The sequence below is a fragment of the Amphiprion ocellaris genome, chromosome 23, assembly GCF_022539595.1.
Source record: "Amphiprion ocellaris isolate individual 3 ecotype Okinawa chromosome 23, ASM2253959v1, whole genome shotgun sequence".
NCBI classification, from domain to species: Eukaryota; Metazoa; Chordata; class Actinopteri; family Pomacentridae; genus Amphiprion; species Amphiprion ocellaris.
The window spans coordinates 2,375,844-2,396,257 of NC_072788.1; the positions used below are offsets into that span (position 1 = coordinate 2,375,844).

Consider the following 20,414-nt stretch of genomic DNA (forward strand, 5'->3'; position numbering starts at 1 on the left):
TTGAAAGATTTTTACTCATTTTTTGAAAATATTTACAAGAATTTTCTTGCCATATTTGGGGGATTTTTTTAAAAATAAAACTTTTACGGGGAACTTTTAAGGAATTATTGGAATTTTCATCCTGAAGGTTTTGCAAATTTTCAGAAATTTGGAGAATTTCTTTTGCTGAATTTTTTTCAGACAAGGAAACAATATTTTTGGTGCCTGTAAATGAAGACAACAGGAAGGTTAACTCTCTACTTTTATAGTTCCTACTTTTTACTTTTGCAGGGTAGTACACTCTGGTGACATGTATGTTTGGAGTTTATTTGGCTTGTGGGGAAGGAATTACAAGAGCTGTCATGAGGATTTTATTGTGAAAACCATTTATTTGTAGCATTGAGGCAGGCGTTCACCTCAGGACTCTGCTGCTCTCCAACCTGTGGAGCATACGACTGTTTCATAGGGACGGAAACACTCCAAAACTGTTTAGAAATCTTACCGTACCTCATGGTGATATACAGACCTCCAGCTGCTTTATTTCCCCTCACATTCCCCTTTCCCCAGATAGCCCCATCCACCCTTACACCCTCTCTATCCCCCTTCCCGTTATAAAATATTCACATCGGCTGGCGCTGGTCCAGATGCCCCCCTCCCCGTCTCTCTGCCAGGCAGCCAGCCAGCAGAACACGTGGCTCTCTGAGGATTACAAAGGGCGGGGATACAAAGAGCAGGCCGGGCTTTAAAATGCAGAGCAGGGAGACGTTCACGATGTTCTCCGGCTCATAATGAACCCACTTATTGAGACGCACAAACCAACCATCAGGTTTCCTCTTTAAACTTCTGGATCACAAAACAGAGCTCCTTCTGAAGACACAACTTTATTCACACATGTAGTCTATGGTGTGTTAAAATGGTGGAATTCACCTTAAATAATTAATTTATTAAGACTGTCACGTACATGCCTAATGCAGCTTCAGGGCTTTTAGCTGGTGACTATGCGTGACAATAATTGGTTGATCTGTGCATCAATGGTACCATGTAACCCCAATTAACAGCATTTTTTTATACTTTGGATGGGGGCGGTTAGTGAAACCAGTATTTCCAAGCTGAAAACAAGCTAAAAAAAGACAATAAGCTTCTGAGGTTGGGTTGATTTTGATAGCATATCGCTAGAAAGACCAACAATCCCAACTAAAAGATCTGCACATGATACATGTTCTAATAGTAATACATACACTACCGTTCCAAGACAATTTCATGTTTTCCATGAAAACTCCCACTTTTATCCAAGTGCTAACATAACTGCACAAGGGTTTTCTAGTCATCAATGAGCCTTTCAACACCATTAACTAACACAATGTAGCATTAGAACACAGGAGTGATGGTTGCTGGAAATGTTCCTCTGTATCCCTATGGAGATATTCCACATTTAGAGATTAGATTGGGACACCTGGATAGATGTTAAACTGATTTTTGTTTGAATTTTTGTTGTTTTGTGTCCTTTTTTGTGGTAATTTTGCATCTTTCTATCTTAATTTTACATCGTGTTGAGATGACTTTGCCTCTTTCTATGGTAATTTGGCATCTTTTTGAGGTGATTTTTCATCTTTCTATCTCAATTTTGCAACTTTTTGAGGTGATTTTTGCATATTTCTTTGGTAATTTGGCATCTTTTTGTGGTAATTTTGCATCTTTCTGTTATAATTTTGCACGTTTTTGAGGTGATTTTCAATCTTTCTGTGGTCATTTTTCATCTTTTTGTGGTGATTTTCTGTCTTTTTGTGGTAATTTTGCATCTTTTTGTGGTTTTTGTTCCAAAATGAGACGAAATGACACAAATGAGTCTGGGATTTACTGACAATAAAATTTCCTCAGAACCTGATTTTATTGAGTTCTGCATTTCGAACATGTTTCTGGAGACTGGGAATTTTTTTTTTTATTACTTCTTTGTCATTTATAGTGTCATGCAGTTTGAGTTCCATTAAAAATCAGCCATTTCCGGCTAGAATAGTCATTTACCACATTAATAATGTCTAGACTGGCTTTTTGATTCATTTAATGTTATCTTCATTGAAAAAAATGCTTTTCTTTGAAAAATAAGGACATTTCTAAGTGATCCCAAACTTTTGAACGGTAGTGTATCAAATTAAAACTTACCATTGTTGGGTTCAATTCAAAGACCATATTCCTTGAAGCTCTTCTCGCTGCCTTTATCTACTTCAGTTGAGCTGGTGGACATCAAACCAGTGTGGAAGGTTGATGCCACGCCCTCTTTCTCACTAGATCTGTGGAGATGTTGGAGGAGGAAGGGGTTAACACTGTTAACAACCCACAGAGCTGGAACCAGATTGAATAATAGCATTAAAATCATACGGAGATCCAGTAGAGAGTGTGTTTAACTGGCTTATCCATCACCTGCCATTGATGTTCTGCTTGTTCAACAGTTCCACAAATCACCATTAGACACATTTGGAGAGGACTGGATTTGCTATTTTGTTCTCGGATTTTATCATATAAATTTTCTCTACGCATGAAAAAAAGCCCAACTTTACATTAATGCCTTCCCCAAATCACATCAACTCCTTCCCATACTCACATCCTCCAACCTCCATTACCACAGAGCTACCTCCTGCTTTGGCCCTAGTCTTGGTATTAGACTCTCAATCTGCAGAATTGCCCAGTATGAATGCTACTGCTTGTGTGAAACACTGGATTATCAGGGCGCTTTATGATTCGAGGCCGAGGGGCATGTGCCCCACTCGTCTTTTAGGTAATCCACACTTGTGCATAATCATGGTCTTTCCTGAAAGCTAATCTCCCTGTTCTCTAAGAATCCTCCAAGTATAAGTGCTGAATGAGAAGAACAGAAGCTTAGACACAGCTTTAGTAGACTAGATGTGTTCTTACCATAACGCTGACACCTTTGAAGCTAAAATATCACTCCATCCTAGTGGCTTTATCTTTTTATTTTCTGTTTTTTTCAATCTTTCCGGTCGTATTTCTTACTTTAAACTTGTATTTGCCTGTGTTCCTGCTCCTCTCTTCCCAGCCTGTCAGTGCAGATTTGTCTCCAGCCCTTGTTAAAGTGTGACAGACGCGTCCACAATAGCATCCCTCAAAGTCACTTCTTAAGACTCGGAGTCGTTTGCTGCTAAATCACTTTGATTGCACTGGGAAGCCTTTATTCCGGCTCCTGTGTGTGTGTGTGTGTGTGGGATGGGAGGCGATCGGTGCTGCTGTGGAATGTGGGAGTTCCTTTTGTCTCGGCGTGGATGTGTGCGTTACACTCATTTCTTTCCTCCCAGCCCATCACGGCCGGGCATCCTAATGGAAGCGATGTCAGGCCAGGTCAGCGTCACTGAAGCCTGTGTGTGTTCTCAGAGCTGCTCTGGGAAACGCTCTCAAAAGACTTTTCTTCTTCGGGTCGTAAAGTGAAGAATCTTGGTTTCTTCTTTGTGTTTTAATTTAATAGGAGTCGAACAGAGAACTCCCTTGTTTAGGCGTTAAATTCTCATGTACACACACACATTTACTCCGACTGGTGTGGACTTTGTTGGTTAAGGTGGTTCTCAGTATTCACACCTTTCACACATTCGGCAGACATTTTCCGAGTTTTTTTCCATTTGTCATTCTCATCCCTGATAAACAATTAAAAACAGAAAGACAATGTTGCAAATGCAGCCCCCAAAGTAGAAACTCGGTACAACAAAAATTAGATTGTTTTGATTTTCACAGGTTAGAAATCTTGCGACAGTTGGCCCGAGAACTTCAGAACTTTCTCATTTTTGCTCATATGTGCCGTGTCCATGTCTTCATCATGGCTCCATGTGGAAAAGAGTGGCCAGATGAAGTGAAAACATCTTACTGTGAGACTTCAGTGATCAAAAAAGATCAGTGATCAACTACAAACCAGTAATCAGGAGGTACTGAACGAGCCACAGTACAGCTAATCAGAGCTGCAGTGGATATCTTCCTAAAATGATCTAGCAGATTTTTGTTAAATTGCATGAATTGAAGACCAAAGACATTATTTGGTCAGAGGATGGTCAAGACAAATTTGCTCTGCTCAGATGAGGTCCATCAGGTTTGGTGTAAATCTGCCCAGTACCACCACAGTGAATGCATAGACCTGACCATGAAGCACAGACTTTATAATGTGATGATATGGGGCTCCATGAGTGCACAAGGTGTTAGAGAATGGACGTTTATGACCAGATGACTCCCAGTCTACAGTAGCCTGGCAGTAGTTTTATTTTAAGGCCACTGTAATTGTTGTTAATTAGACTAAATATGTGAAATGCCCTCATGTCTTTGGGCGAGGGACCTGAATCCACATCCGTTCCAGTTTAGCTGCTACATTATTAACCCTCGTGTCGTCCTGCGGGTCAAAATTAACCTGTTTTAAAGTCTGAAAAAAATATTTTGACCGTGAAACTTCTGATGTCCACATTTTCAACATTTTTGGGAAATCTTTGAACATTTATTGGTGGGGAAAAAAATAAATGTTAAAAATGTTTCTTAAGAACATTCACAAAAAAATCAACAACAATCCGTCGAATTTCGCTGGATTTTGGTGGATTTTTTTGTGAATGTTCTTCAAGAAAATATTAGAAGTTTTACTGAGATATATATATATATATATATATATATATATATATATATATATATATATATATATATATATATATATATATATATATATATATATATATATATAATCACTTTAGATATTTTTAGGATTTTTTTGGAAGATTTTTACTCAATTTTTGAAAATACTTTCTTTGCCAAATTTGGGGGATTTTTAAAAAATAAAACTTTTAAGTTAAACTTTTAAGGAATTAGTGGAATTTTCTTCCTGAAGGTTTTGCAAGTTTTCAGAAATTTGGCTAATTTTTTTTTGCTGAGTTTTTCAATTTTTTTCAGACAAGGAAACCATATTTTTTGGTGCCCATAAATGAGGTCAGCAGGAGGGTAGGGATTCTCCTGAGGCAGATTTGTCTCTTTTAACCACATTAAATGAAGGGTTCACATTCTGTTCAAGTCTGTCTTTAGTGCTGTAGTCCTTCTTCCTCTTAATGCTTAATGTTCCCTTTATGGCCCCACAGTTTTCATTCTATCTTTATAGCACAAAGGTCCTTTAATTGTTTTCTTGGCCTGTAACTCTTTGACTTGCAGAACCCTAATGGTGGAACCCACTAGTTATGTATACTCTGCTCTAATTTGACCATTATACTGGCACACATTGAAATACTTAATTTCCCAACTGATGTTTCCTTCATCATTTATTTTATTCATGTCTCAGTGGATGTTAAGTTATAGCTAATAGAACTGGGAAGCCGTTAGCTTCTTTGAAATGGTTTTATATGGTAAAGTGGGTTACAAAACAACTGTGCTTCTGTTTCACAAGAGCATCAAACTGTGTCTGATTGGTTGTTACCAGGTTGTTGCCAGGCTGTTGCCCAGGAAGTGCAAATTCATCAAGTTAGAAGCTAATAATAGCATTAGGATTATTGTGAACTTGCCAGGCTTAAACTCTGGATAGATTTGGGCAATATGAGGATAGAGCGAAAGCTTCCAACCACCAATCCAGATCCAACATTTTGTAGTCTCACCCAACGACCATTGGCAGATTTTGTGCCGCAGTTGTACAATCCCATAAATGCTTCTTCTGCATTACAGCTCCTATCATGAACTGAACATTAGCTGCTGTATTTTTGTGTTTTTGACTTCCTTTAGCAGCAGTGAATAGAGACAGAAGGACAAAGAGCAAATTCAGCCGACAGGCAGTCAGCTTGTCATTGTTGTTGGACTGTATCAAATCTCATCTCTGTCAGAATGAAAGGTGGGGAAGCCATTTATGGATTTAATGACAGGAAGAACGAGAAAGAAAAGCAACCCAACACCTGGGCGGCTTTAAAAATGATTCCTGCTTGAGCCTGACAGTTTTCCTCTGACTAGTCAGAACAATTATTTGACTGTGTGTTGTTTTCATGCTGCTTGAAACATCTTTTACCGTTGGCAAACGTCAGCCGGGGGGAGTGTAATTGCTGATAATGACTCATTAGGAAATAATCGCGTTGCTTGCACACACATACTGCTGTTGTTAAATTTTAATGACCACATCGAAGCCGTGTTTGCAATAAAAACCCATTAAATCACTCTGCAGCGATTAAGGAACTACATATACTGTAAATGTTCAACACATGATGCAGTAGGTATCTGTCAGTGTCATGAGTTTTTGAAGGCAAAAAAAAATGAGGATCTGCAAGGTGGATCCTTAACAATAGCTTTAATTGCTGTTTGTTTGTCTGCCAGCAAGATTCTACAAACTGTCATAAGAAGAACCCATTAATTTTTTGTTATAGGGCATTGACTTTTGCAAAGATCTGTGCCCTTTTATTTCTGAGTTTAGTTTGGATTTTTTCATTGAAGCCATGCTTAGATGGGCATATCTTCTCTACCATCATATTGAATAGTTTATAAATGTCTTTTGTCGCATGCAGGACTAAAAAAGTCTAATTTCATGGGTGTTCTTCATCCACAGTGACCCCGTGCTCGCTGGAAGTGCTTTGACTTCTTGCTGTGGCAATATTTTCTAGTTAGATCACCATCTGATCAAGTGGTCTCGCAGATAAAGAGCTCATTGTTCATGTGAAAGAATGCAACATCTCCATGGATTCATAACAAGAAACGGCCTGCACACGAGGTCATGGTTGTCGAGCCTCCTAAAGACTGTGTCTGGTTTCCTACTGCCACAATGACAGTTTAAATGCTGGAAAATGTTGATCGTGTCCAGTCATGGATTAGATCGGCCTTTATGTACCACAAACAAATGATCACAGCATATTCTGGTCAGATTGTCATGGTGTGGTAGTCACTCAGGTTCGCCAGAGAATAAATGAAAATCATTTAGACCTCTTTTTTTAATGTTCTTTAGACCTTTAATCTCAGGTTTACTCTGTTAGGTGGGAATGACCCTTGACAGTCATCCCATCCAGCCAGTTTCCAGGTCCATGTTGCATGGTAGCAGGATTTGTAAAGCAGCCTAGACATCAAGTTCTTTCTGGTGATGCTGATTTGTTTCTCAGGCTAAATGTGAAATCTAATCTCTCTAGTATGTTCTGGGTCTACCTCACAATCTTTTCCCCTGTTGCTCATGTCAGGATGGTCTCCTGAAGGAAGCATCCATAAGGAGTTTGAATCAAATACCCAAACTACCTCAACTGACCAGTGTGCTCTTACGTCAAGTTTCTTCTAGATGTCCTAAGTGGCTCTTCAATGTGTCCCAACCAGCCACACTGCAAAGGAAACTAGCATGACTGTTTGTTATTCTTACAAAGATCTTGACCTTAGCTAAAGTTTGGATTGATGTTGCACCAGTCGGTGTGCTGTCCTGGAGCACAACGTAGATGAAAAGCAGAGGGAACTAGCAGAAAAGATCAGTTGTAATGTGTTTCTGATGACTTCATTGGTTGGTCCTCTTGGTAACACCTTTAAGTGCAGCATGAGGCCACCGCTGACAACTTACTGTAGTCCAGAAAGTTACAAAAATTAGGTACCTATACAACTAGAACTACATTCTCAATTACATTTTCAGAAAGCATTACATTACTACAGTTGATGTCTAGTCAGCATACTTCTGTCTATTTATGTTATTGCTTTACTGTCACTGCTTTTCAGCCAACTGATCTAATATTAGATGTTGCAGGACTGGAGGAGAAGCTTCCAACTTGTTGCAAAAGGGGCATATTTTAACCCAAAGCATGAAATTTTCCTAAACCTACACAAGAAGTTTTGGCACCTAAATCAACCAAACAGCGAGTAAAACAAAAATCAAAGTATAATAATCCCACGTGAAACCCCATTCTCCCTGGTGAAAGTCCTACTGCGGACCAATGCCTCTACCTCCAACACAGACTTGGTGGCTGTTTCAAACCAGAAGTTTTCCCTGCTGTTTGTTTCTTATACCTTACAAGAAGTTTCTTTAAAAACATAAATGCTAATGCCACCCCAACCTCTTCTTCTGTCCCCCTCATCCCCACTCTCACCCCAGCTGGTCGAGGCAGATGTCTGCCTTCCCTGAGCCTAGTTCTGTAAGAGTCACTGACTGTTTTCTCACAGGGAACCCAAAGGCAACTTTGGATAGGTTGGGTTCTCTGTTTGAAATATCCTCAAGTCTGTACCTTACTATGCTAAAAGCTGTGAGATGACATATGTTGTGAATTCGCACTATATATGTAGATAAAATGGAATTGAATTTAGTACAGTTGAGTTGTGAGACAGGTCATGTCATTGGTTCTTTAAAGTTGCTTTTCTATTAATTAATACCTGCTTGTGAAAGACCGAATATGATTTGGAACAAGTGTGATGGACTGTGACGTTTTCCAGTTCCAGACTCCAGGAAGATGTAAATGTGAAGTCTGATGCAGAGACATGCAACAGATGGTGTTTGGCTAATAAGGTGTGCAATTAACATATCTGACTGTGTTTGATCATAATGATGATATTCATGGCTTTTTCAGTCCGGTCTGGTCCGGTTTGGTCCGGCCAGGAGAGCTGATTAGCTGGAAGTCGACACATGAACATGGACAGAGACCCAATGGATACATCATCATTCTGTCCTCCTCTTTCTTCCTCTCTTCCATTTGCTCCCATTGCCATCTTTATTTTCTTATTACTTTTTCCAGAATTTTAGATTAAACTGTTGGTCAGATTGAAATTGTAGCTGGTCATGGTGCTACATTGGCTGATTTTTAATGGAATATCTCCATAGGGGTACAGAGGAACATTTCCAGCAACCATCACTCCTGTGTTCTAATGCTACATTGTGTTAGTTAATGGTGTTGAAAGGCTAATTGATGATTAGAAAACCCTTGTGCAGTTATGTTAGCACATGGATAAAAGTGTTAGTTTTCACTGAAAACATGAAATTGTCTGGGTGACCATAAACTTTTGAACGGTAGCGAAGAGCTGATCTCCTTCATGGACTGGCTGTCATCCAAGGGAACAGAGTGTTAGTTTGTCCCTTGTTTTTACCTTAACTCACCCCATGAACACACCAGAGCTGTCAGAACAGCTGACAGGTGCTAATGTTTGTGTGACTGATGCAGCAGACAGACGGACTGAAGATATGCGGCTTTCATGGGGACTAAAAATCCTCACTTTGTCGGTCATTTTTGAGCCTTTTTGCATGTAGATCCGAGTGAAATTGAACATAAATGTACACCATTTCTACTAACTGACCCATTGTCCTGGCTTTAACCCTCGTGTCATCCTACGGGTCAAAATTGACCCGTTTTAAAGTTTGAAAATGTGGAAAAAAAATACATTTTCACAGTGAAGCTTCTGATGTCCACATTTTCAACATTTTTGGGAAATCTTGAACATTTTTTGGTGGAAAAAAGAAATGTTAAAAAAAAATGATTCTTAAGAACATTTACAAAAAAAATCAACCAAAATCCGGTGAAATTCACTGGATTTTGGTTGATTTTTATGTGAATGTTCTTAAAGAAAATATTAGAAGTTTTACTGATATATATGGAATCACTTTAGATATTTTTAGGATTTTTTTTGAAAGATTTTTACTCATTTTTTTGAAAATATTTACAATAATTTTCTTGTCAAATTTGGGGCATTTTTAAAAAAAAAATAAAATATTTAAGGGAAACTTTTAAGGAATCATTGGAATTTTCTTCCTGAAGGTTTTGGAAATTTTCAGAAATTTGGGGAAATTTTTTTGTTGAATTTTTGTATTTTTTTCAGACAAGGAAACCATATTTTTTGGTGCTCGTAAATGAGGACAACAGGAGGATTAATCAAGCTTGAGTGGAGGTGGGAGCTCTCAGGGCTGATAGCCATGACCGGTCAAAGCACCGCTGCTCATAATTCATCACATCTTAACCGCCACAAACGTCAGCAACAGATCTATCTGGATCATGTAGAAGTCGTGATGCTCTACTGGTTGTCGTCCATTTCTTGTCTTTTTGCACTGATGTTGTGTGGTGTGGGGAGCTCCAGGTTGTGTCTCGTTAAGGTCCCATAGTGGAAAACCAGTTCCATTTTTCATCACCATTAATGGGATGCTGCTCCAACCTGCCGTGGCTGGGACCCCACAGCCAGAGGCCATCATTAAGATCCAGCCAATCAATGGTTTTTTCAAAGAAAGTCATAAAGCTGTGTGTGAGGGAGGGGTGTGGATTTAAGACCTGGCTGCCTTCAGACAACAAAGACTGACAAGGCGGTGTGGATTTGCTGTGTGTGTCTGGGTGTGTAATCCTCACCGGGTGGAAGTTTATTGACTCGGTCTGTAGAGGAGGAATCTGGTGGATTCTGTTTCAAATTAAAAGAGAAACATGGAATTGGAGGTTCAAGCTTTTGGTGCTTTGTTACCTCATTACAGTCATCACACCACTAAATTCACAGATCTGCAGCGCTTCCTTTTAATAACTGAGTTCATTCTTAGTCATATATCAAGAAAAAAACACCAAACATCCTCACTGTCCATCTTAACAAATGGATTTTGAGCTTAACGACATCACAACATAAACATTTGTAATAATTTTGTGACATTTTAAGTCCTATTTGTATGTGTGTAGTGTTCCATTGGGGCCACACAGAACTCCGTTTTAAGCCAAGTTGCTGCCAATACCCACAGATGTGATATTAATAGTCTGCTACATAATTGTTGAAATACATTAAAGTGTTCATTACTGCATGCAGTCATGCACGGCATCCACCTAATCATCCTTCTCAAGGTTTTGCTCTTCTGATGAGTTTGCATCTAAAATGCAGCATAGAATTTCATTTATAATTGCCAATTAAGCATCCGCAGTTCAAACTAAAAAGACCCCCAAATCTTCCAAATCATGCACCGATGCTGCATTCCTAATTTCCCCTGAATGTTCATGTTTTCTTGTGTTTGTTTACCATCCTTACTATGGTGGAGTGACTCTGGTAGACTAGAGCACTGAGCGATATGGCTAAAATCATCATCACAATGGGTTTTTTCATATTATTTAATAGAAATGTGCATTTAATACCATTAACGAGGAACTAACACTGAATATAAACGTAACGTTTGCAATAGAACTCCACAGGGAGGCTTTTAATTTGAAATTCAAGTGGCTAAGTCGATATACATGCTAGGAACTGAATCTTAAAATGTGTGTCTGTGTAAATAATGGTGGGTTGTGATTATGTTGGTTGTTTTTCTTACTTTCTTTAAGCCGATATCACTCTGCTGTTTATCCAGCTTCTGAAATCTAAATTATTTTCCAAATCACAATGTTAGGAGATTCAGTTTCCTCGTCTTGTATGTGACTTAAGTCACAGCCACTCATTTTAACCTTTCCAACAAAATGTGTTTTCTTCCCTTGTTTTGATATTTTTTCTATTTAACCGTGTTGCTGTAGCCTCACAGGCAGATTGTGTAGATGAAAGAACGGATACGTTTATCCTAAACTACTACTCATTTTGTCATCGATTAATGATAATTGTCAAGAACCTTTGAATGTAAGGGTCATAAATCTGTCTGTTCGTCTGTCCATCCATTGTACTGCTTATATTTCTAAGACTTTGAATTGAAGCAACTGTAACGTCAGCAATTTCCACCCAACCCGAATAAACTAACCCGACTCTAGTTGAAATTTCATCATCTAATTTGTTGATTGTTTTACAGTCAGACAGATGACTTTCAGACACTGAAAAGCGTGGTATCTGAGAGTGCTACATGTACAAGAAGACATCAGAACAACTGTTTTAGTACAGGTCTTACATTTAGACAGTTAAATAACACATTAACTAGTGTTGTGTTGCCTGATCAACAGTGGAAAAATACTAAGATGATGGATGGATGGATAGATGGATATAGATAGATGGATGGATGAAAACCTTTATTGATCCCACAGCGGGGAAATTTTCGGTGGTACAGCAGCAAATAGAAAAAAAACAATACAAAGAAAAGAGCACAGAAACAGATCAAATGACCCGTTGAACACCTTCAGGAGCAGCAAAACCCTCTACAAACCTAAAATTATTTCAGTCGATTGTTCAGTTTCTGTAATTTTGCCAGCACCACTCAATTTAGCTCATAATTGAGTGCAGTTTTTACCCTAATCCACCTACAAACTGCCTACTTTCATTCATATCTTTGTTTCTTTTCTGCTATTTTGCACCTTTAAACAGTGAGATTCATATTATATATTCTTGTTGATTCACCTATCGTCTCTTAGTATGTCGTTTTTGAGCTGTTTTAATACAGACGTCACATTTAGATGGCTAAATAACACATTAACTAGTGTTGTTTTGCCTGATCAACAGTGGAAGAACGAACAATATTAAGATGAAGTAGATGTAATGAAGCATTGAACGTCTTCAGGAGCAGCAAAACCCTCTATAAACACAATATTTCTCTAATAATGCTTAATTTAGCTCACACAGTTGGGCTTCCATTCATATCTTTGTTTCTTTTCTGCTATTTTGCACCTTGATTCATCTCTTTGCATGTTTCACCTTTTTCTAGTCTGGATTGTTTTCATTCAAAGACAAAAAATAAAGCAAGAATCTGGTGACAGACGCACACATATGGCCGCTAACTGTGTGTGTGTGTGGCAACTATTTTGGTTCACCAGCAAGGTTTCCAGATAAACAGTGGTGGCAGCTGCTGCCATAGCAACACCATTGTGCTCCCTCCCTATCCTCCCTCCCTATCCTCCCTGCCTCCCTCCCGGACCACTCCCCCCTCCCCTGCCAACACTCCGCCCGGCTCTCAGCACTCCACACAGAGTGAGGACCAGGGAGGAGAGAGGTCGGCTCGCTTCGGTTCACACGAGGAGACGAGTGGATAGAAAGAAGAAGAAGAAAAAAATCTATAAAGAGGAATAACACCAGCGTGGGGGGGGACAGAATGAGTGAGGACAACCACTCCCACTACAGACTGGACCCCAGCGATCGCCTCAATGGGCTGGGACAGAGGAGGAAAAGACCCAAGAAGGTAAATGAATAGATGGTGAGGGGGGAAAAGAGTGGAGAAGAAGCAGGTGAAGGAGGGTTTTTCTTGATTTGGCTCCATCTCCATCCCTCTAGGAGCTTTTATCCCCACTGGGAGATCTCTGCTGGTTCAACCCTTTTTTTTCCCTTCTTCTCATCACTCCTTCTCTTTGCCCCCATCTCTCTCTGTGGTGTTGTTGTTGTTGTTGTTGTGGACACCTCCAAGTAGTAAGTAGTAGGAGGAGGCTGCTGTCCTCACATGCTGACAGGGTGGGTCCCTGCTCTGCTCTTTGTGTGGCTACCAGGAGGAGTGTTTCTCATCCCATCCGCCTCATCGCGGGGGGTGTTTGTGACATCTGTGACAGGTTATTTTATTATTATTTTTTTCCTAAAAACACCACCGTCACCGTACATCACCCTCCAGCGTGTCAGCTTTTAGGTGATGGCGCCAATTTTTGTGCTCAAAAAGATGAGAAAATCAAGAAATATAACCATTTTTAGTAGAATTTGCCCAGTGCATTCTTATTCTTTTGATTTATTGATAAGTATTGTGTGATTTTGGCTGTAGTTTCTCCATTGTTTGACCAAAACACAAAGACATTCAATTTAGCGTCATATAAAACCATTAGTGGATTCATTTTTCCCCCATTGTGTAAGCACTCAGTCAATATTGGCTATTACATCCATATACTACCATTTTTTTCACTCTTGCATACAAATATTGACATTTTCCCCAAATATCCAGTATTCCTTATTAATTGGAACCATTATTTGGACAATATACACATGAATAAACAACATGAATACACATTTGTTTAATAATTACATTAAAAACTGAATATTTAAATAAGGTAATATTGTGTAGATTTCCTCCTCTTTGGAATTTGCATGTCTCAGATGTGATTCCATTTACTGAGATCAACAGTTTTCCACCTGATTGACAAAACAGTACCAGAATCTCTTCTTCTGCTCCTTGTCTTTGGAAAAATAATCACCATTACTGATGCTGTCACCAAAGGGAGGGATTAAATCATCTGAAGTCTTCCAGCCCCAATAAACAAAGTAGTTTGGCGCCATTGTCCTCCACCTATAGAGGTGTTTCATGATCTGTCGTCTATTGTTTGGTTTTGGTAACGTTTTGGAATCTTTAACTATGTAAGGTGGCTTTTCTACTGCAGGAATTTGGGGTGATGTGAACGTTAACATGAAGAACCTTGTAATCGACCCTTATGGCTTTTTTGTTTCCTTGTTGGATCTGACTGTGACAGCTTCAGCTTAGAGTGCACCAAAACAACAAAAAAATGGTAGTTATTGGACAAAACTCCAGTTCTGTGGACACATAGGAACTACAACAATGGATGTTTCTTATGATTGTCTATGTGATGAATTTTATGTAGATGATGGCAATGTTTGAGAGGAGACTTTTGCTCAACAAGTGCCGAAAAGTTGCGCTTATTGTCCTTTCAGACTTAAACCAATCAGTGACAGCGTTATTTTAGAAGTTCCTACCATAGAATAAGTACTCCTATAGGTTCCTCCCCTAGAAACAGCCCTCAACAAGGTTCTACGTGGGAGATTCTTGTGGTAAGAACATGCACAAATGCAAGTTTATGCATTGGAGAAAAGCGTTTGGATCATGGCAAGGAAATTGTTAAAATTAGTCTGTTAGACTGAATGCAATCCACAGTTTTGGTATCACAGTCACATTCTTTCTGTGATCAGCTGTCTGCCGTTTGCCCAAAGGGTCATCTGTTCTAATAAGAAGACCTAGAGGAAGTGTTTTATCTTCATACATTTGTGTTTTTGAAGCTCTGCTTTTAAATGTATCCCAATCAGCACTGGGATTTTTTGCCTCTCGACTTCTGACTCTCTCTCTCTGTCTCACTCTGTTTCTCTCTGTCTGTCTTTTCCTCAGTCCAGTTTCTCCCTGAGGCTAGAAAGACAGAATCCAACCTTATTACATTTTTGTGTACTTTGGTGGTTCAAGAGAGTTGAAGTTCAATTTGGCCGAGTCTTTTCTTTAACCGAACCTGGTGATGTAGCGATGCACACCACCCACTGTTATTTAGTGGATGATTCATGCTGTCATGCCAGCACTGAAGCCACGCAGACTTCACTCGAACCTGAACTTTGCTCACATTAATTAAGAATGTGAAAGAATTCCAAAATAAGAGAAGGGAGTATTTTGTGGAATTATTTCAGTCTGATCAACACTTAGCATCATTACACACGCAAACACTGACATGATGGTCACAAAAACCCAAACAAAACCATAGAAAACACCACAGCAATTAGCATGTGAGCACTCCTCCGTTCATTAACCAGAATGCTTCCTGCTTTAGGGCGTGTCTGCTGCTTTCATTGGCTTAAATAGGGCTGAAAGATGCTTGAAACAAGTGCACCCAAAACACAATTTCAAATATGCGAATGCTAACTAGCTGTTTGAAGCTAGTTAATTTTAGAGATTAAAAACCAAGCAAACACATGCATAAAACACTATCAGATTTAAGATCTACCTTCATAATAGCACTAATCAGAGTTAGTCAGTTTAGAGCTACAAATCTGGTGTAAGGAGGAGGTCGGGGTGGATGGATGGGTCAACAAAATACTAGTATAATATAAAAAAAACAATAATGTTTTGTTTTTTTGGCCTTTTTGCAGCTTTATTTGACAGTCATAGTGAGAGGAAGACAGGAAAGTGGGGAGAAGAATGGGGGAATGACCTGCAGCAAAGGGCCGTGGGTGGGAATCAAACCCATGGGGACTATAGCCCCAGCTTATGGGTTGCCTGCTCAACCTGTTGAGCTACCCGGGCGACCGACCAATATTGTTTCTTTTAACTGCTGTTGAATCTCGACTGGGAGAATATCTGAGGCGTATCTCTACTAGGCTCTAAACCTACATGGGGATTGTTTAGTTTGAGGACTTGTTGTTTCTCTAGCGTAATACTGTGAAGAAAGTTCCACACTGGAATGCTGTTTGCTCAAAAGAACTCTCAGAGTGGTCTCTCAAGTTGAAGCGAATGCTTTACTTGCAAAAGGAATCGACCTGCACAGAACACAGTCTGAACGAGTGACTGACAGTATAAAGAAACAGTTTGGCTTTTATACAGGCACATAAACAAGTCGCAGTGGTATTATCAGTTTCTGAGCAGCCAGTTTCAACCGGCTGCTTGCAAGACCAACTTGTTATATTTTCATGGCCAAAGTTAATCATAGAAATTGATGGAGTACATTGGGTTATATGAGTTCACAGTCACACAGTTATACAGTAGTTTGAAATCATAAAGAGCATTTAATCATAACATTATTGTAATTTTACAACATGTTAAATAAGTCACTAATGACATCTTGCACCACGGATTAGCTAATTTTACCAAACATGGAGGTGCTGGAGCTCTAGAAGCAGATGAAGACGTGCTACAAAACCGAACATTATTACTGTAATAATGTCCTGTAGCTGTGCGTCCACACGTTTCCCTTTTTAATTTCACCCAAAGTGAAAGCAAAAGGAAACAAAGATGTCAGGCTAACGCTATAAAAGAGCCAAGTCAGAAATGCTGAATGTACAGAAGTAAATTGTCGGTGGAGCCAAAGCATTTGGCATCAGGGGGCATTCAGAATCAATGGATGAATTATTGATACGCTCCTTCCCCCATGCTTAGATAGGCACACTGAGCAGGGCAGCACAGGACTCACAGTGAGGTGTTCTGCTGTTTTCTGCTTCATATCTGGACACAAACACACACTCCAGTGGATGTTTTCAGCTGCTAAAAGAAAGAGAAAGTGTTTAATACTCTGTGTTCTTGGCTCTTTCATGAAAGCCCTAAGCACTTTAATCTTCCCCTGCCTCAATTAAAACTCCGTCCCCTCGCACTGATCTGAAGAGGGTTTGAAACTCAGCCCTGCTGCAGCCGTGCTCGGCCGTTGTTTAGGTTGTTTGGGTTTTTTTTGGTTTGTTTTTCAAGGTGATGAAGACTTTAGAAGATACAGGTTTCATTTTTCTGTTGAGCACAGGAAGGTTTCGGGTTCATGATGGTGTGTTCTGCAGGGCAAGGACGCATAGGATAGACGGATTGGTGTTGGGTTTCAGCAGGCTGACAGTTCAGGGCTTTTCAGCCGCGTAGGTTGACTTTCGGCTGCGTAGAGAAAACTTTCAGTGGGAATGACATTTAGATGCAATCTGAAGTCGGGTTAGAGAACAACAACAAAACCCAACTAATGGCAGTCAACATTTGAAGACATCGTCAATGAAAGTAATCTGAGGTTTTGTTGAACTGTCCACTAACGAAATTCAAGTCCTGGGTACTAGTCAGAAAATGCAGAGTATTGAAGTTTTGTCCGTCCAATCTGGTTGGAATATTTACTTTAATTACTGATAGGTGGTAAATCAGCCCTTAAGGGTGCTGATCTCCATTTCCAGTGATTCTAATTTATCTTGATTTCTTAAAAATGTCGTGGAAATACTTTGAATGTTGCATTGTACCTAATTTTATCTACTCAGCTGACTCCTGGAATCTCTTCAGATTAGACCAGCTCTCTAAAGCAGGTCTATAAATGGCATCTGTGACTCATAGCCGATCAGTTAAGTGATTAAAGCCAATTTCCTGTGTTTTTTTCCACGGACTGTCCACCCACCAGAATGGGCACATTTTCAAATCCCTCTTTCACAACAAACTGTGCAACCGCAAATCACAGATCTCCATTCTCCCTGGAGGATGGACACTTTTTTTGGTTGAGCTTCAATAATAACATTTCTAGTCTCACTTAAGTGACAAAATAGATTGGTTGTCAGTGCCACAAAAGGCAGTCAATATAGCCGTCACATAAGCTGGGCAATTGAGCGTTTCTGCCAAGGAGCTTGTGAAACTTCTAGTAAGTAAAAATTTTCCAAGGTTGCGAATAGATGCCCTTAGTTAAGGTTTGAGAAGTCATGATCATGCTAAAAGAAAGCAGCATTGACACTTGATAAGAGATGCAAACAGTCGTATCGACAGAGCTGCCATTATTAATTGATCATTCAATTAGTCAATCAGTCTATGTTACTCTAATTTAGAGTCAAATATTTCAAGAAAAAAGTCCAAAATTCCTAGGTTCAAGTGTTTCAGATAAGCAAAAATCTTTCTTTTTTTGGTGTTTTGGTCTTGTGGCATTAGTATTTTGGGGTTTTGGACCTTTGATTGGACGAAATGTTAAATTTAATGACACCCAGCAGTCAGTTTTTTTAACATTTGTGACATTTTATTCACCAGTCCAAGCAACTAAAAACCCCCGAATCAAGTGTTTGAAGAAAAAAAGCCAAACATTTCTTGGTTGAAGTCTGTCAAATAAGAGAACTAACTGCTTTTGGTTATTTTGGTTGCAAAAAATCAGAAATTTGATTGCATCCAGGATGTTGTGATGGGCATTTTTCACCATTTGTGAAGTTTTATGACCAACTAATGAATTGTAAATATATATTACAGCGTAAAAGTCAGAATTATAGGCCCAGCCATCCACCTTGAGCTCCTCTCTTTACAATTACAATGGAAAGTATAACCTTGTTTGTTTTAGGAGTCTCAGAAGTTCCTCCATATCTTTCTTCTCCATATTCATTTTTGTGTGTTTTGTGTAGAAAAATCATAAACATGTTGCTTTTTTATCAAACTCTTTAGCGCTGGAGCAATGGTTGACACCTGTAGTCTTGTTGATTTCAAAGATAGATCTTTATAAATAAGGGGATATTGAAGGAGAAATAGAAAGTCAATCCTAACGGGAGGACTGCTATTGACCGGTTCGACTCAATTACTGGGTTACTTGTCTGCTGTCGGCTGTGATTTGTCTGGGAATAACTCTGAAGGATAAAGAGGAAGTAGCCACTGAGCCTCACTGTGATGCAGCTGAACAGGAAACAAATGAGTCAAGCTTGAAATCTTCATGTGTGCTCTTCAGTCTGATCTTGACGCTTTTGCTTAGAATGCTGAGACGAGGGTTAAATGGAGGGTTTGGTTTAGTCAGGATGGGAGTTTTTGTGCTGTGTTGGTTCAAAAATGTCCAAGAACTGGATGTCGTACATTGTCAGCTGTTGTGAACAGTTGAAGTGAACGTCTGTGTGTAGTCATGAGGAAGATTTGATGAGTGTGTTAAGATGCCTTCATTGTGACCGGAGGCCGATTTCTTCTAGCATCAGCTGTTTTTCTGAGGGTAAAGCTTTGGAAATATGTGTGTTGTATTCATGTTATTCTGAATATCAATGAATATTTTAGCATTCTGCGTCTACCATTCTAGTCTTGTGTCCGCTTCGCTTTGATACAAGTGTGTGTGCGTTTGACCCCTCCATGCTGCCTCCTTTCTTTTTTTTTTTTTTTTTTTTTTTTTTTTTTTGGACGGCAAACAACACAGATGGTCTGTGAGGATGACACCCAGACGTCACCATGGCGACCGAGATCCTTGCCGCCAAAAAGAAAAACCTTTAGCTGAAAACATCTGAGGCAACATCTCAGGCTCTGGCAGCATATTCTCCCACTGCCGGCTCTGGTTTTTATCCGTAAAGCGATAAGTCGGAGCGTTTCGCCCCCACATTTGACAACAAACAGGAGCACTGTGATAGCACTTATGTGATTTTCCTTTTCAAGAATATGATAAGTCTACTGAAGCAGTCTGCCACTTAGAGTTGTGCTCCGTTGGTGCGTATAATGTCAGGGTGTGGCTATTCCCTGTACAGCCACGATTGTGTTGTTTAAAGGGGTTTAAAGGTGGAAGGCTCCAAGAAAAAACCATAATGAGAGAAGAAAGAGCTGCAGATATAAAACTGCAAAGTGAAAGGAGGAAAGATGAGTTTAATGGGCGTTTAATCTCAGTTTAATGCAACCACTGATGCAGTAGATGTGTCCTCATATCAGGATCTAACTGATGAATGCTGAGCAAAGTGGAGGCAATCTGTTTTTATGGTGCGACCCCATGAGGCCCTTCACTGGCCCCCTGTTGTGGTAAATAACACAATAAAGGAGCATGTAGAGCAATCATAATCATAAGGTTAAAGCTCTAAATTAAGTCCTCACAATAGATGGTGATTAGTGCAATCAAAGGAACTGGACTTTTTCTTCAAGCATGGCATTTACTTGGATTGTAATCATATGGGCTGCAAACAATCTGACCCCCAACCTTATTTAAAGAGCATGCAATAAAGAGCAATTGTTATTTATTGAAAAGATCATGTCTACAACTAGGAAACGTAGGGTTAATGTAATATCACATTAACCCTCCTGTTGTCTTCATTTACGAGCACCAAAATATATTGTTTCCTTGTCTGAAAAAAAACCCCAAAAATTCAGCAAAAAAATTTCTCCAAATTTCAGAAAATTTGCAAAACCTTCAGGAAGAAAATTCCAATAATTCCTTAAAATTTTTCCTTAAAAGTTTTATTAAAAAAAACAAAAACAAAAAAAACAACCCAAATTTGGCAAG

The 20,414-nt window shown here is 39.3% G+C and overlaps 1 protein-coding gene across 4 annotated transcripts in view; it reads left to right on the forward strand.

Moving 5' to 3' along the window:
- Positions 1 to 20,414, forward strand: part of ank2b (ankyrin 2b, neuronal) — a 233,557-nt gene that overhangs the window by 47,537 nt on the left and 165,606 nt on the right. For 2 of the 4 annotated variants that reach the window (XM_055007978.1, XM_055007981.1), the window contains exon 1: positions 12,765 to 12,973. The exons of the other annotated variants lie outside the window; for them this stretch is intronic. In XM_055007978.1, the coding sequence (XP_054863953.1) occupies positions 12,887 to 12,973 (87 nt within the window). In that variant the 5' untranslated portion in view covers positions 12,765 to 12,886. Of the gene's footprint in view, positions 1 to 12,764; positions 12,974 to 20,414 lie in introns of those variants that run through there. 4 annotated transcript variants of the gene reach the window in all.